This window comes from Squalius cephalus (assembly GCF_949319135.1).
Source record: "Squalius cephalus genome assembly, chromosome: 24".
NCBI classification, from domain to species: domain Eukaryota; kingdom Metazoa; phylum Chordata; class Actinopteri; order Cypriniformes; family Leuciscidae; genus Squalius; species Squalius cephalus.
In genome coordinates this window covers 1222576-1240898 of record NC_137145.1, presented here as the reverse complement: position 1 = coordinate 1240898, position 18323 = coordinate 1222576, and the positions used below count along the sequence as shown (strand labels likewise).

At 37.5% G+C, this 18323-nt stretch overlaps 1 protein-coding gene across 4 annotated transcripts in view; it reads left to right on the top strand.

Annotated features, from left to right (window-relative positions):
* Nucleotides 1-4852: 4852 nt before the first annotated feature.
* glis3 (GLIS family zinc finger 3) overlaps nt 4853-18323 on the top strand; it is a 39931-nt gene continuing 26460 nt past the window's right edge. For 2 of the 4 annotated variants that reach the window (XR_013819977.1, XM_079860672.1), the window contains exons 1-5: nt 4853-5161; nt 6578-6900; nt 11941-12118; nt 13877-14262; nt 16545-17146. Coding sequence is in view for 3 of the 4 variants with exons in the window: in XM_079860672.1 (XP_079716798.1) it covers nt 6639-6900; nt 11941-12118; nt 13877-14262; nt 16545-17146 (1428 nt within the window). In the remaining variant the exon portion in view is untranslated. The remainder of the gene's footprint in view (nt 5162-6577; nt 6901-11940; nt 12119-13876; nt 14263-16544; nt 17147-18323) is intronic. The other 2 variants (XM_079860673.1, XM_079860671.1) reach the window with 2 other exon arrangements.

The following is an 18323-nucleotide window of genomic DNA, read 5'->3' as shown; positions in this document are numbered from 1 at the left end:
ATCAATCGCCATGCTCCTCCAAATCAAATAACCATAAATAACTCAAAATAGCAGTTCCAGTTGCCTTCATGACACGTTTTAGGATGAAAAATGAGCAGAATGAAGGCAGATTTCATGATCTTTCAGATCCGTGTGTGTCTCTCTGTGGCCTTTAGTCACATGATAAGATTTCTGAGGGTCACAGTATCTTTCTAAGGTCACAATTGTGTTAGACACATTTCCAAATGACAGATAAACACTGTAAAGTTTGACTGCGCAGCTTTAACATCAACAAAAATATGATTAGAGAATATGAGAAATATATTTCCTTTAAGCTATTTCAAAAAACTAAAACCATTTTTTTTTTAAAATCATTACTTGAAATAAAATAAACATTACCTGAAATAATTTTAAAAAACGTATTTTATTTAGGACAGTTCCAAGGCAACATTTCTCGTTTTTGTTTAAACTAAAACGAAATAAACTAAAACTTAATAAAAACTATACAGACTTACCAAAAATATAAATAAAAAACACAAAATTACTAAAACCATTAAAAAAAATTTCATTACTTGAAATAAAATCAAATATGTTTCTATAAAATAAAAATATTTCAGCTAGTTGCCAAGGCAATATTTCTAAATAAAACTAGAATGTAATAAAACTATAGACATATTTACAAAAACATAACTCCACATGCCTAACACAACACTGTATTCATTATGACATTATATTATCATTACTTTTAACCACTTCATGTCTTGAATACATTAGTCTATTGTCTATTTATTCTATTTGTCTGTCTGTCTGTATAATAGTCCTGTAAACTGTCTTTGTATTGTGACCTGATCCATGTCATGAGCATTTCAATAAGCTGTGCAAATGAAAAATAATATGAACTTATTTGCATTTTGTCATTAAAGGTGCAGTGATCACCAAAACAAACACTCCCCTACCCAAGAGAACCACACCCCTATCTTGAAAGCTCAGCCCCTAAATTCACAAACACGCTCTGCAACACAGGCACCTCCCCCTCATGATTGGACACGCCCCTTACTGCTGATTGGCTACAAGTGTGTTCTGGCATTCGGATCCACTTTTAAAGGAACATGCCGACATTTTGGGACTTTATCTTATTCACCGTATCCCCCAGAGTTAGATAAGTCCATACACACCCTTCTCATCTCCGTGCGTGCCGTAACTCTGTCTGACGCACCCACCGCTAGCCTAGCTTAGCACAAAGACTGGAGGTAAACGGCTCCAGCTAGCATACTGCTCCCAATAAGTGACAAAATAACACCAACATTTTCCTATTTACATGTTGTGATGTGTATAGTCACAGCGTGTCCAAATAACAAGGTCACATGAGACACAGCCATCTTCTAACCGTATACACACTGGGAACTATATTCTCAGAAGGCGAAGCACTGCTACTTGGGCGGAGTGATTTGCTCGCAGCGCCTGAGAAGCCCCGTGGTGAGGAGCAGAGAGTTCCTCAGAGTTGGAGTAAATCACTCCGCAGAAGTAGCAGTGCTTCGCCTTCTGGGTCCATTTTATTGTGAAAGTAGGGGGTGTATGTGTAGGGACAGATAACCATGAACTGGACATTTTAACTACTACTTCAACGTTTCAACGTATTTCTTAAGAATATTAATAAAATTTACCATGCTTTTGAAGCGTTCATGATGATAAGGGGCTTTTTCTTTTTTTCTTTTCTTTTTTTTTTTTCAGGTTGGTTGGGCCAAGCAGCCGCCTACCTATCCCTCTACGTTAAGACCGCCACTGCTCTGGGGGATACGGTGAATAAGATAAAGTCCCAAAAAGTCGGCGTGTTCCTTTAACAGCGTTTCTCAGAAATCGCTCACTGCACCTTTAAGTGCTCTCGTATCCTCAAGTTTCTAGGAAGTCTGAGGGATTGTGTGTTCATGGCTGGTCTGTCCAATAGTCTTTATAACTCACAACATAACCGGATAACAGGAGGGAATATTAGTCCTGAGAATTTCTCAAACTAAAAACACCATCTCTGCCTAACGATTCAGGAGTTTCTCACTGAAATGTGGGACTTTAATGGCTTTTAATTTCTTCTTGTGTATCTGTTCAACTCAAGTTATTAATTTAGTGATAGACTGATATTGTCTAAGCCGATACATTTTTAAAAAATGATTCAGAATCAGCTAACGTTTGCAACCACTAAAAATAGTGTTTTGCAATTGCAAACATTGCAGCATTATAATGGATAAATAATGCAATTAAAAATGCAATTATATAATCGTTATAATGGCTAAATATTATAATGGCAATGCATTCATGTTTGAATTTTCCGAAGTGTTGTGTCATAAATGATGGAAAATTTCCAGAGAAAGAGTTAAAACTAAATCCATTAAACAATGCAAGGTTGAAATCACTTTGGTTCTTGTGTGAACGGGCCTTCAGTCCGTGACATTCACACTGTGTGTGACATTATCCAGCAGAAATTAGTTCTCGGAGCCTTTAAAACGGGTGCCGCACTCTCGATTAATCACAGGAGAGATCCTCTCGCTGTCTGAGCATTATATTCATGAAGAAACCTTTAGATGCAGCACATGATCCGAGAGGTCAATGCGAAGCACCTTCGTCTGTATGTCTGTGACTTATTGAGTAAGGGTTTTCATGAACATTTGCATTCCGGCTCTTCATAAACACCCATTGTGTTTGAATACTGAATGGCTTAATGTAAATGATGACAGGAATAATTCCTGCTCTCTGATGAATCTAGCAGAGCGTGACATTAATCATATAACGGGTCATACGCTGTTCAACACGTGTGCTAGACCTGCTATTACAAAACTCCTTTCTCATGAAACACACATAGATTGACAAGGTGATTTGATGATGCTTTTTTTATATATGGAAATGAATTCAGATGAAAACATTGCAGTGTGTGTTCTTCCACTGCCCTCTGCTGGAGAAACAAGCTCCAACAACATCTCCAGCACATCACAGGCTTTCAACGGGAAGACATTTGCACATTTAACATATTAAAATGTTCTTCACACTCATTTTAAGAACTGATCGCTGAAAGATTGAAACATGGTTCTTCACTGTAAAATCCCTTATTTTTTACAGTAGTTTGTTTCAGATCTGTGATAAACCTTTTGCAACTGTTGTAAACATGCTAAACATTGCAACATTTTGGCTACATAATGCAATTACAAATATATCAGCATTGTTAAATACTGCAAATTAAAGATATATCAGCATTATAATAATGCAATTAAAAATATATCAGCATTATAATGGTTAAATAATGCAATTAAAAATATATCAGCATTATAATGGTTAAATAATGCAATGCAATTCACATGGTGTTGATAATTTTGAGAATAATTTAGTTCAATATTTGGACCCACCAAATTTTTTATTTTATTGTTTTTTGTGAATTTCGTAAAGCATTATTATAGTAAATAAGTGATCATTTAATTTAAGCATTAAATTAAGGCCAGTGTCATTTTAGTATATGCTAATTTTAGTACTGTAGTATATATTTTCATTTTAATTTTAGTTAAAGTTTTAGTCATTTTGCTTTGTGCTTCTATTTTTATTTCAGTTTTAATAATTCAAAATAAAAACATGTTATTTCAGTTAGTTGCCATTGCATTACTCATTTTTATTGTATCATCTGCATTACTAATTTTGTTTTATTTCAGCTTTATTTCAATTAATGAAAACTTCCATTTCAATAGATTAGATTTAGTTAACACTGGTATCGGGGTTTATAATCAAACCCTTTCAAAAGTCTAGTTGCACCTAATGACTGTCTGACAGTCCCGTCTCAGCTCTGCATTAGTGTGAACAGATTATTACAGAGCAAAACACAAACCCCTAATTAGAATATAATGAAGGCAGTGAGTGAATCAGGCCTGTTAGGAGTCAGTAAACACACTTTTCACATCTTACAGTCACTTCTGCCCTGTGAGATCCACTAGAGGCCAGCATTTAATTCACGTTTGGTCACCCTGAACACACAGAGACCGGCCTCAACACATCCAGACCAACAGCATCTCCATTTGAATCATGTAATAATACAGGGCTTTTATTAGACGTTGCGTTAGCTCAAGTTTCCTGTAGAATAAACAACCATGTTGCCATGAGAACAAGCAGCAGAACTCACTGAGCAAACACTCAAAGTGCCAGTGAAAGTGCGGCACAATGAGTGTGGACCGGAAACACACAGGTATCAGTGCAAAACCACATCAGACCAGCTCAGGTGGATTTGGGGGAACAGATAGAAAAGTTGAAGAATTGCTCATTGAAAAACAGCAAGACTCTAGGTGACTCGGTAACACTTTACAATTAGGTTTAAACTTTACATTAGTTAACGTGAACTAACAATGAACAATACTTCTAATCTACAGCATTATTCAATCTTAGTTAATGTTAATCACAGCATTTCCTAATGTTAGCATACAAATTTTGATGCATTATAATTAATGCACTGTGTGCTAACATTATATTTCTACTAACATTGACAAAGATAGATGTTTTATAAAATATTGCTCAATATTAGCTAATGCACTAACTAATTAGGACTTATTGTAAAGTGTAACCAATTCATTTTGATGCTTTATTAAAATAAATTGTACTAGAAACATTTACATTCAAGCCAAAAGACAAACACAAGGTCACATGTGAGATGCATTACAAAACTAATCGAAACTAGACATCAAACTATCATTCAAATCAGTTATGCATTCTAGTTTAAGTATGTTATGCATTCCACGAATATAAAAATGCATAATGCAAAATCTTCCCGAAAGTTATTAAACAAGTTACAGTAGGCAAACACTTGTTTAATTATTGCTCATAAATAACGCGCGTTGATCGCAAACGAATCCAAATATGGTGCTTAAAAAGCGTGCTGATGATGTAATGATGCCAAACATTCACATGATGGAGGTTTTGTGGGGCAAAAGGGCAAAATGAGTCTGATCTACCCGCCCATGACAACCATCACCAACCCACACACAACAGCGGCAGCAGCAGCAGCTCACAATCACATTCACTCAACATGAACACACTTTAAACACGCTAAAACTCCGCTGAAACTCGCCGAGATCGATTCCGATCGATGATGACGTCACCGCGGCAGAAGATCGACTGAACTGGTTTATTTCATAAAGGTGTCATGAGGAGACTTTAACAGGTGAGTTTACCAACACAGTGGGAGTCAGGACACGCTAAACTGACGTGTTTCATCAACTACTGTAAAGTGTGTAGATCTCATTTTAATTTAAAATTAAACGAGTTAAATAAATTTCAAATTATTTTGCGCGCGAAGAGAGACGGTTGAAGTTCTGACGGCTTCAGGGATGATATCGTGAAAGCGCGATTTCGGTGTGTCATCAAAATGCGTTTATTTTACATTATTGATTTTATTAGACTATTTCTAATGATGTAAGAAAATTAATCGTAATAATGTCATAACATTTATTGCAAACCGAACAACTTATAAAACGAAATCTTCAATGGACACTTTTCACAGACTGATAAAGCTTTTTAACGGTGATCAACATCTAAAATCCTGCAGTTTATATATATTTAAAAAAGTACATTTATAACATTATACATTATTGTGTTATATTAACTATTTAACACTGTTGTGAGGGTGTTTCTAATACAGCGGCTTTGTGAGTGACAGTAAAGTCTACATCTTTCTCTCTTCTGACTGCAATTTTAAATCTCTCTATTTTTTTTCCCTCTTTTTGAAAGTTGTGAAACACTATCATGGAGTTTTTCTTTTACTATGTGAGCAAATGGGTAAACAAAAAAAAATATATATATATATATATATATATATATATATATATATATATATATATATAATGTATATATATTTAAATATATATATATATATATATATATATATATATATATATATAGCCTATTTAAATATATATACAGTACATTCACCGATATAGAAGTTTAGCCAACTATGACGACTTCCGCTTCTGAGAAAGACTGAATGTGAAAAGGGTCCATACTGTAGGCCTATTGTCTCCCTGTTAACATTAAAAATATTCATCAAATTTTTGCAAACATTTTTTGATGCTGTTTTCAAAACAATGACTAGCCCGACTACTTATCAAACTTGTCACTTGTAACTTTGCTGTAGTTCATGTAATTCCCTTACAATGATGGTATCCATACCATGGTATATTTACATTTTGATCTTCTGTGGTAAAGTTAGTGTTTTGGCCTTTTATTAATGAAAACAAAGCTTTTTGAAAACGCTCTCCAAAGTGGATAAAATTTGAAAACGCCGTTTTCGTGTTGTAGTGTGGACTGTCAAAACAGATGTATTTAAAAACGATGACGTAAGTTTAGTCATGTGACCCATGTTGTACCAAAATGTTTATACCGGTATTGTGTCTGTTATGTGTGATTCACTTTCACACTGTTGCTAAAATATGTTACTTCACACACTCTTCATATCACAGTCCTGCAGATATGACAGAATTTACTCACGTTTGCTGTCCTGCGGTAAAACATGAGAGCGGTTGCGTTTTAGACGGTGACAATGGTGACCTATGGAAATCTGACTAGGCTTCATGTTCATCAGGTGACTGACATTTAAATCTGAAGATGATGTTTTGTGTCGCCCCATCGGAGCAGTGACGGACATGAACGGGAAAGGCTGTAATCTGATGGTTTCTCCCTGCAGTATGGCTCAGGTACCTCAGCTGAGGATCCACACGGGTCACTCCTCTTCCCCATCACTCCATCCCGACTCCACCTCTGGAAGCTCGGCCCTCAGTCTCCGCCGGCAGGTGCTGATCAATGGGAAGTTGGGCTTTCCACAGTCGTCACATCATCAAGCTCCGTCGCTTTCACTCCCAGCATCCTCTTCCAAACAGTCTGTTCGACCCAGCTGCACGGACAATGGTAAGAAAAAAATCAAGAATAAACATCTCAGGTTTAAAGGCATAGAATTTGCTGTGACAGAATATCCTGGCGTGTTCACTGGCTTTGAAATGATGGAAACTTGTTTACTTTTTAATCTCATAATTCAGACTTTTTTCCTCATAATTGCGAGTTTACAGAATTCTGCGTTTACGTTTCTCAATTGTTTTGTTTTTTTCTTCATACCATGGAATAAAAATAAATAAAGGTAAATATGCCCAATTTTCTTGCATTTGCAAGTTTACATCCGGTAATTCTGTTATTTATTGTTTTTGCCACAGAATAAAAAAAAATTACGAATTTATATCTCTTAATTGCAAGATATAAACTCATAATTTAGTTTCCATCTCGCAATTCTGACTTTTTTCGCTGTATTTTGAGTTTGCATCTCGCAATTGTTTGTTTTGTTTTCGCAACAGAATAAAAAAGGCCATTTTGTCTTTTTACCTCACAATTCAGATTTTTTTTTCTCATATGTGCAAGTTTATATCTCGCAATTGCAAGTTATAAACATTTAATTGAGAGATTATATCTTGCAATTCTGAGTTTACATCTACAAATTCCGTTTTTTTTTTTCTGCCATGGAATAAAAAATAAAAAAGGTAATTGCAATTTTTTTTTATATCTCACAATTATGACTTTTTTTTCTTGGAATTGTGTGGAAAAAAGTCAGAATTGTGAGGAAAAAGTCACAATTACCTTTTTTTTTAACCACAGTTTACCTTTTATTTTTTTTATTCCGTGGCAGAAATGAGCTTCCTCATGAAAGTGCAGGCGAGGTTCATAATTTAAGAGGGACACCTCCACAGTGTGGATGAAATAGGCCGTATCTCCATCCCTGCTCAGCCCAGTGAGCCACAACACCAGACGTGATGCTTTGAATTAGATAACGGACAATCCAACATCCCCACTCACATTTAAATAGCCTTTCCAGCCTTCAATTCCTCTCGCACTGTCAGATATAACAGGCATTTCAACACAAGTGGACTTGAAGTCCTATGTATATAATACAGGTTAAGTCAACATGAAACCCATTTACTTTCTTAACTTACACTTCTGGTGTGCTTTGAAATGACTTTCCTCCTGCCGACATCATCAGTGCCCGATATAGAGACATTTTCACCATTAAATCAATTAATCATTGGTAAAATCATGAAGAAATGTGAGTTGGAACACATTTTCTAGGGATGCACCGTTGTGAAAATTGTGGCCAATACCTCTTTATATTTGAAAGCCCGTAACCGATATATCGGCTGATAAATCTAAATCCAAATCTTTATATTATTTTTGAGAGCCTGATTACAAAAAAAAAGTCTCACCATTCAAATTCATGTCACAAGCACACAATTATGACGTTCTCATTATAATTATAGGTAGCCGATATGACAGACTTGCGCTGCACATGTTGCACTGAACTGTATTTTCCTATTTTGAAGTGATTTCAATCATATTTCAAGAAATTCAAAATCAGCATCTGAAGTGTCTCAGCTGAAGGAAATAATCCATTATTTATTGGTTTTAATACAACGGACAAATTCTCTTATTAGGCCGATAACATCAAAAATTAACATATATCGTCTGACACCGATATGGTGGCCGATATATCGTGCATCCCTAACATTTTCATGTTGACTTGAAATCAAGACATGTTTATTTCTGAAGCGCTTTATACGATACAGATAATTTCAAAGCAGCTTCACAGTAATAAACAAGAAAAAAACACAGTTTCAATATCAATTCAGATTCTGCTATAAGCAGCTCTACAGAAGACAATAGTGTCATTTTAGTTCAATTTTGATTTAGTTGATGTGAGCCGTTATTGATAGTGTCATAATCATAAACCTGCCTTGTTTTATTGAGATATAGTGACTCATCTGGTCTCGTCCTCCCCAAAAAACACAGATTTACACACTGGTTGATATATTTCATTTCAATACCGTCCAGCAGCTCCGACCACGTCTTCTCCCCCAAACCCTCGCTCTCATATTTTTGATGATTAACCAAGCAGAAACTTGTACCTAAATGAGCCATGGAACCAAAGCAGAGAGAGAGAAACTCGTTAGTACTTAACAGAGCAGAAACGCTTCTCTGGCTTATAGGAATTCCATGACTATTCATGTGTTTCTGTTTGATAGAGAGCGGAAATATCACAAAAAGCTCCAGTAAATAATTATAAAAAATGTTCATAGTTTAAATTAAACATTGAGTTTGCTGTACAAAAATAATTGATAGCTGAAAATTACAGATTGATTTGTGATTTGTAACCCAGTATTGTTGATGCTCATAATATATACCTGTTTTGGCAACATATAAAGTCACCATGAAATCAAAATGGACAATTTTTTATTTTATTTTATGGAATGTTGAAGTATTTATTATAAAAGATTTATTCGTGCACAACCTGTCACTCACACGAGATCCACCAATTACAAAAAACCACAACCATCCAATCAATTCCCAACGGACAAAATCAAGCGCCGCCCACATTTGTTCTTGTTCCAGAAGCGTTTCACTCAGATATACAGAACAATAGGGAAGAAACGACTTGCACAACTTCCCTTTAATGACGACTTTCATGCACAATTTTACAATATTCAACTCAATATATAAATTTGCTAAGCATGAAAAGACAGCAGAGGCCATCTTTATTCTCTTGTGCTTTGCAAACGATCTTGAAATATCTGCATTCTTTTTGTGTAATTTGCAAACTTAAGACATTCTGGTGAAGTTGCTTCTAATCTACAACAGGAAAACAATAAAACAGTTTCTTCCACAAAGGTTGAATAAGCAGGAACAAGGAAATATTCTCAGAAGACAAAGTTATGAACTAACGTTCTTCCAGCAACGTTAATAGAACGTTCGTTCGACGTTATCTGGTCTGTAATAATGTTCTCGAAACGTTAGCACAAAAACATTATTTATACGTTATTCATGGAAAGTTTTTACCTGAAACATTTAGTTGGATGACGTTTTTTAAATGTAACAACTTGTTTCGGAATGTTCAGAGAACATTTAAAAGTAACATTTCCATAATGTGTGAAGAATGGAATGTGTTTAAACATTTTAAAACATTTAAGAACTGGACATTTTCAGAACATCACAACTTAATGGGAACACTACTTAATTTGTTAGGCCCTGTGTCCACCAAAGCGCTTTTTCACGCTTAAGTGCTGAGCGTTCGGTGTGTTTTACAGGTCACGAGAGTTGAAGAATGTTTAACTTTGGGTAAAACGCAGCGCTCATCACTGTCACTTTTTATCCAACCGTCCAATCACAGTGGAGGAGGGGCGGGGCTAATACCACACCGACCAACCGCCACATTCAGCTTGTACAACGTCAACAGACGACAACAACAAGCCTAATAACGGAACAAAATCATTTAAAACAAGAGCCAGAGAAAATACGTTACATTGTATCGACATTTTAATATAGAATCAACACAGAAACAAAATATGTGTGACATGAGATACTAGTAACACTTTCGCGGATATTGTGTATCATAACAAGCAAAGCGTCTCAACTGAAAAAAATGCCATAGCTAGGCGTTTAGCAGAGCGGCTAACATTTTCAGCAGAGCACCTAGCGTTTTCAGCTGGCTAAAAACACTTTTTTTTTTGTTACTTTATTTTTTTTAAATTATAAAGATCTTGCACATTTGACAATATACATTGGAGGCAAAATTTATCTGCGAAAGACACACTTGCATAATAACTCAAAAACAGGAATAAAGTGTGACTTATGCTTATTAATTATGCACTTTTCCAAACATAACATTTGATCTGAAAACAATAGAAGATTAGTATTTTGTATTGCCTCACATACATGTTGACCTTTTTGTGATCGCATGTCACAAAAACACAATAAAAAAAAATAAAAAAAATAAACTATATACAAATGGTACAAGTGGATAAAATCTCATATAGTTCTTCATTTACACAAAACCACAAACAAACTACAAAACAAACTACAGTTTGTTTCAATCCTCTCTCTCTCCTGTTGTCCACTCCCTTCCCAACCCCGTGTCGTCTGCCCTCGCTGACAAGATCCAGTCTTATTGCTCTTATATACTCAATCCACTTAGACCATAGACCAATACATTTCTCCTTTTCTAATCTTAAGGTCATAGTGAGTCTCTCCATTATATGTATATTTGGTATGTAGTTTTGTACCATTCCTCAGTGCCCGGTAGGTCTGGTTGAAGCCATTTTCTTGTCAGGGCCTTTCTGGCTGACAATAACAGAATCCTAAACAGGCACTTATCTGCAGTTGAAGTCAGACCAAGGTACATGTGTAAGAAATCAAAAGGGATATTAGTTTGGAAAATATTCTCTAAGCATCTGTGTACCTCTTGCCAAAAGGGTACAGCGTTTGGGCAGGCCCAGAATATATGACAATGATTACGCCACACAATCTCCAGCACCCCGTTCCTATGTTTTGGTGAGCTTTCTGAACAGGGGTAATAAAAAATGTTTAATAAAAATGATGTTTTTCCATCCAAATTCTCTCCAAGTTAGCGAGTAAGTTGTCTTCCACTGCATTTTACACATTACTTCCCAGTCATTCTCATCTATTGCTGTGCCTATTTCCTTTTCCCATTTCTTTTTTCTCTTTTAATTTCCTTTATAACTGTTTTAATTTTCCTTCATTTATTTTGTGATTATTTTAATTCCTTTCTGTAAAGCACTTTGAATCACCATAGTGTATGAAATGTGCTATATAAATAAACTAGCCTTGCCTATGCTGTACAAGGAAGGAGAATAAGTATATCTCTAGGGCAGAACAGCCTCTGATCGACTGAAAGGCACAGCTTGATTATTAGTTCTCTGCTGGAGTCTTTTACTGCCAGTTTTTCCTGCTCTTTAATGGCAAGATTTCATTCAGACAGTCTGAACTTTAGTATTATTACGTGACTTCTGGACTTTCCGCTCTTTTACAGAACTCTTACAGAAGATTTTATATGATACAAGCATGAATTATCTTCATTCAGTCATGGGTTATAAATGTCTGATGACTCTTTCTCAGGTTACTTGTCTTTGGGGATGAACAGAAATGTTTTTGGGCCGTACGGCGGCTCAAACCTGCAGGTGACGAGTAACGCCATGCTGGTCCACAGTCTGGGTCCGGTTTCTCCATCCGTCACTCAAACTTCAGCCCAGAACAACCCGCCTCACTCACTCGCCGTTCCCTTCACTGATGCCAGGTAAATATCCTTAAAGAGAATACCTCATCAAACGTCTGCACTATATGCCTAATAGATCAATATACAAGTCTTCTTATTTTCCCCTCCAAAGCTCTCAAATCTCATCTGATTTATGCTTCTACATATTCAAACTTGGCACATCATAATTTACTCACATTCATGTTGCTCTATGACTTTATTCTCTGAATCTGAAATGCACTGCAAAAGTCACATAGACAAGAAATCGACAACATATATATATATATATATATATAAATCAGGGTTATTGTTAAAGGTGCATTAAGCAACTTTTCATGTTAAAAATACCCGTTTTCTAACCCATACATGCTTAAACAATTGCCTGATGGGCTGAATGAGCCCTTCTCTGATCACTGCGATTGCCTCTATAATCCTGTAAAGTAAAATAAATAAGAGGGATTCGGGCCGGAATTTTAGACTGGGCGTGACGTCATGCGCGTTCACTGCACGCTCACATAGCTATGCCTGGCAGGTTTGTGTATTCGCCGGCATTCTCCGTAGAAGATGGATTGTAAGAGACCTGCTTATAGTTCATTTCAAACACCAACGCAAACTCCACGTAAGATAAAAAAAAGAAATCTTTTGTCCGTGAGCGTGCACACCTCTGGTTGCAGTTTCGCTTGCCGCCAGAGGGGGCATAGTTCTGCAAAAACTCAGAGACTTGCTTAATGCACCTTTAACTAAAACTATTAAAAACATTTTGTTAACCGAAATAAAGCTAAACAATTAATTATAAATATTAGTTAAAAACCTTAAACCAAATAAAATGTACAATTTTTTCGATAAATAAAAACCTGAATTTCAGTCAATTTCAGAAAAGGCATGTGAAGATATTTTCATGCTGCAATAATTGCTAGAGCTTTTATCACCATATTGAATTAAGTTGTAGACACTTAAGTGTGAAGTTTAACTTTTTTTCATACAACAAAAGGACATTTTTAACATTTAACACTTAAATGCTATAAAATAATACACAAAAATGTATAAAGTAAACAAATAAAATAAAAATATATAGCAAGATAAAAAAAAAAAACTAAAACAAATAAAATGACAAAAGCACTAAAAAATTTAACTAAAATTAACATCCAAAAATATAAAAATATAAAAGCTAATTCAAAATATTAAAGTCCCCATGTAATCAAAAATTGTATCTCTTAAAACTCATCTTTGATCATCAAAATTACACATTTAAACGTTCCTTGAAATAAAATTCTTCATGCCTTAAAATATCTTGAATATAACTCGACACCCTCGCCTCATTTAGTATGCGCGGCTCTATGAATATGCAAATGAGCCCCACCTCCACTCACTCCCTCAGCTCAGAGATCCACTGGTTGACGATCACACGTTGATCTGATTGGTTACAAGGTAGTTTGTGACGTCAGAAACACCAGCGATTTCAAAGCGTGTTTTTGAGACTGTCTTTGGTTCACTGCAGTTTTAAGGAGGAAATACTCAGCAATGCTGTCGACTTATGAATTTACACATGGTTTGTCTTAAAGCAGATTAAAAACACCACATAGACATATAAACTACATTAAAAGCTTCATTTTCACCACAGGGGGACTTAACTGAAAAAAGACAAAAACTTAAACTAAAATAAAAATAAATAGCAATATTTAGAAAAAACTATAATAAAATGACAAAAGCAAAGAATATAAAAAATTAAAGCTAATTCAAAATATGAATAAAACTAAACTAACAGATTTGGAGTGACATTAATGACACGATCTATTGCAGGTGTTTGCTGTCCAGAGAGTCTTTAGCCTCGACGACCCTCAGCCTCGCCGAGACCCAGTCGATCCGCAGCGGTAAACTGGACTGGCCGTACGGGTACCGGGTTCTGCCTCCTCTGGGTCTCACACACACATCAGAACCAGCGGATCTGAACCTCGTGCCAGAACCCCTCTCCAACCCCACATCTCTCCCTCATTACCTCTTCAAGGAGGACCACAGTCTCTCGTCCCGATCCAAGAAGAGAGCGCTGTCTTTATCTCCTCTCTCTGACGGACTCGGACTCGACCTCAACTCCATCATCAGAACTTCCCCGACCTCGCTAGTGGCGTATATAATCGGGTCTCGAAACTCTCCGGCATCGTGTCCGACCCCTGGAGAAAAAAAAACATGTTAAGTATACTTGCAGACAGACTAATTTAAGTCACGTCACCTTCATTTATACAGCGCTTTTAACAATACAGATTGTTTCAAAGCAGCTTTACACCGTCTCCTAACCAGACGCGATAAGATTCCAGCGACAAATAATTTGTCTGTCGACGCTAGACGTGATGCGACAGTGAGATGCGTACAAATCAATGAAAACCCACAGCCAATCAGAACAGCATGTGGGCGGAGTCAGCCAATCAGAACAGCATATGGGCGGAGTCAGCCAATCAGAACAGCATGTGGGCGGAGTCTCACGGCACCAGAGAGTAATCTTGACGGCACTCGCAAGAAAATGGATAAGTAGCTACATAATCAAACTCACAAATATTACACCATTTAAACATTATTAAAAATACATACTGAGTTACTAAAACAATATTTATCAAAGAATACACTTGTTTGTTCACAGTTTGAACGTTCTTGTTTCCATTTGTTTAATTTGAAGATCTGAGGTGAATTATCCACTGTTGCTTTTACAGCTTCAAAGCTGGAGCACTAAATGATATTCAGAGTCACATGACACACTTTTAACATTAAATAAAGCACATAAACAGTGCCTGAGATTATCATCACCACACTTTGTGTTTGTTGTTCCAGAGCGACGTCGCAGAAAAATAGAAACCGTTTCTAAAATAGAATCGTCGCGTGTCGCCGTCACGGCTGGTTAGGACAAACACTCTGATCAACAAAAAAAAATGTTGTTGATTGTGGCCTGTGGAGTGTTGGTCCACTCCTCTTCAATGGCTGTGTGAAGTTGCTGGATATTGGCAGGACCTGGAACACGCTGTCGTACACGCCGATCCAGAGCATCCCAAACACATTCATTCATGCTGACTGCAGGATATTTATATATATACACTCACCTAAAGGATTATTAGGAACACCATACTAATACTGTGTTTGACCCCCTTTCGCCTTCAGAACTGCCTTAATTCTACGTGGCATTGATTCAACAAGGTGCTGAAAGCATTCTTTAGAAATGTTGGCCCATATTGATAGGATAGCATCTTGCAGTTGATGGAGATTTGTGGGATGCACATCCAGGGCACGAAGCTCCCGTTCCACCACATCCCAAAGATGCTCTATTGGGTTGAGATCTGGTGACTGTGGGGGCCATTTTAGGTCAGTGAACTCATTGTCATGTTCAAGAAACCAATTTGAAATGATTCGAGCTTTGTGACATGGTGCATTATCCTGCTGGAAGTAGCCATCAGAGGATGGGTACATGGTGGTCATAAAGGGATGGACATGGTCAGAAACAATGCTCAGGTAGGCCGTGGCATTTAAACGATGCCCAGTTGGCACTAAGGGGCCTAAAGTGTGCCAAGAAAACATCCCCCACACCATTACACCACCACCACCAGCCTGCACAGTGGTAACAAGGCATGATGGATCCATGTTCTCATTCTGTTTACGCCAAATTCTGACTCTACCATCTGAATGTCTCAACAGAAATCGAGACTCATCAGACCAGGCAACATTTTTCCAGTCTTCAACTGTCCAATTTTGGTGAGCTCGTGCAAATTGTAGCCCCTTTTTCCTATTTGTAGTGGAGATGAGTGGTACCCGGTGGGGTCTTCTGCTGTTGTAGCCCATCCGCCTCAAGGTTGTGCGTGTTGTGGCTTCACAAATGCTTTGCTGCATACCTCGGTTGTAACGAGTGGTTATTTCAGTCAAAGTTGCTCTTCTATCAGCTTGAATCAGTCGGCCCATTCTCCTCTGACCTCTAGCATCAACAAGGCATTTTCGCCCACAGGACTGCCGCATACTGGATGTTTTTCCCTTTTCACGCCATTCTTTGTAAACCCTAGAAATGGTTGTGCGTGAAAATCCCAGTAACTGAGCAGATTGTGAAATACTCAGACCGGCCCGTCTGGCACCAACAACCATGCCATGCTCAAAATTGCTGAAATCACCTTTCTTTCCCATTCTGACATTCAGTTTGGAGTTCAGGAGATTGTCTTGACCAGGACCACACCCCTAAATGCATTGAAGCAACTGCCATGTGATTGGTTGATTAGATAATTGCATTAATGAGAAATTGAACAGGTGTTCCTAATAATCCTTTAGGTGAGTGTATATATATATAGCCGCTCTGGAGAAAACTATGATGTCATCGTCCATCTCAGTTCAGTTCTCATATAATGGTGTCAATGCAGGCAGAGCAATAATATTGTTGAATATTAAGTTAAATGTCCCCAACTAACTTAGCAATACAATAAAGTTGACTTTTTTTCCCCACTAGGGACTCCTTCGCCATTGCAGTCGGATGTTTGCGGACACTTTCTGGGAGTCAGAGGAAGTTGCATCCCTCATCCGAACCATGGAAAACACATGAACAAGAGTGTGTGTGTCCAAACGGACTCAGAGAGTTCCCGAATGCAGCATTTAGAGGGAATAGAAGATCAATTCACTAATCTAGTGGTGGAGCACCAACTTCAACCCGCTCATGAGATCCAAAACAAGCACTCGCCTTCAATACAGCTTAAGTTTTCCGCTTTAATCCGAACGCCTAGTCCTCCTCGAGGCCCTCCGCCTCCATATAACTCTCATTTCCGAGGATCTCACACTCAGAACTCAATGGTTCTTCCCTCAATGCTTGAGGAGGATGAAGATGAAGACCCGAGTGGAGGGCACTGCTGTCGCTGGCTGGACTGTGGTGCTGTGTTCGGCCCGCGGGACGATCTGGTCAAGCACATCGAGAAGGTTCACGTTGACCAGCGTAAGGGCGAGGACTTCACCTGCTTCTGGGCCGCGTGTCCGCGCAAACACAAGCCTTTCAACGCGCGCTACAAGCTGCTCATACACATGAGGGTCCACTCCGGGGAGAAGCCCAACAAGTGCTCCGTGAGTCTCAGCTCATCTATAGATGACTAATGTACACGTATTGATTAAAACAAACAAAGAATATTAAACACACACACACACACACACACACACGCATACACACACATATATACACACACACAATACACATGTATGCACACACAGATACACACACACTCATGTACACACACATACACGTGTATACATACATACACACACACACACACACACACACATGTATGCGCACACACATATACACACATACACACACATATACACACACACACACATATATACCTATATATACCTGTGTGTCATTAAAAAAGTTTTTGCTATATTTACACACACATGTATACACACACACATATATACACAAACATGTATACACACACACACGTATATATACACACATGTGTATACACACAAACATAAACACACATGTATGCACACATACTAATGTATACACACACGTATACACACACACACACACACACACACACACACACACACATGTATACACACATACTGTACATACACACACACGTTTACATACACACACATATACACATACTCACATACACACACTCATGTATACAAACACACACACACACGTATACACACACAAACATGTATACACACACACACACACGTATATATACACACGTGTATACACACAAACATAAACACACATGTATGCACACACACTAATGTATACACACACGTATGCACACACACACACACACACACACACACACACACACACGTACATACACTCATGTATACAAACACACACACACACACACACACACACACACATGTATACACACATACTGTACATACACACACACGTTTACATACACACACATATACACATACTCACATACACACACTCATGTATACAAACACACACACACACACACACACACGTATATACACACACACACTGTACACACACACACACACACACACACACACACACACACACGTATACACACACATACTGTACATACACACACGTTTACACACATACACACTCACATACACACACTCATGTATACAAACACACACACATACACACACACATACTGTACATACACACACACACACGTTTACACACAAACATGTACACACACATACTGTACATACACTCACACGTTTACACACATACACACACACATATACACATACATACACATAT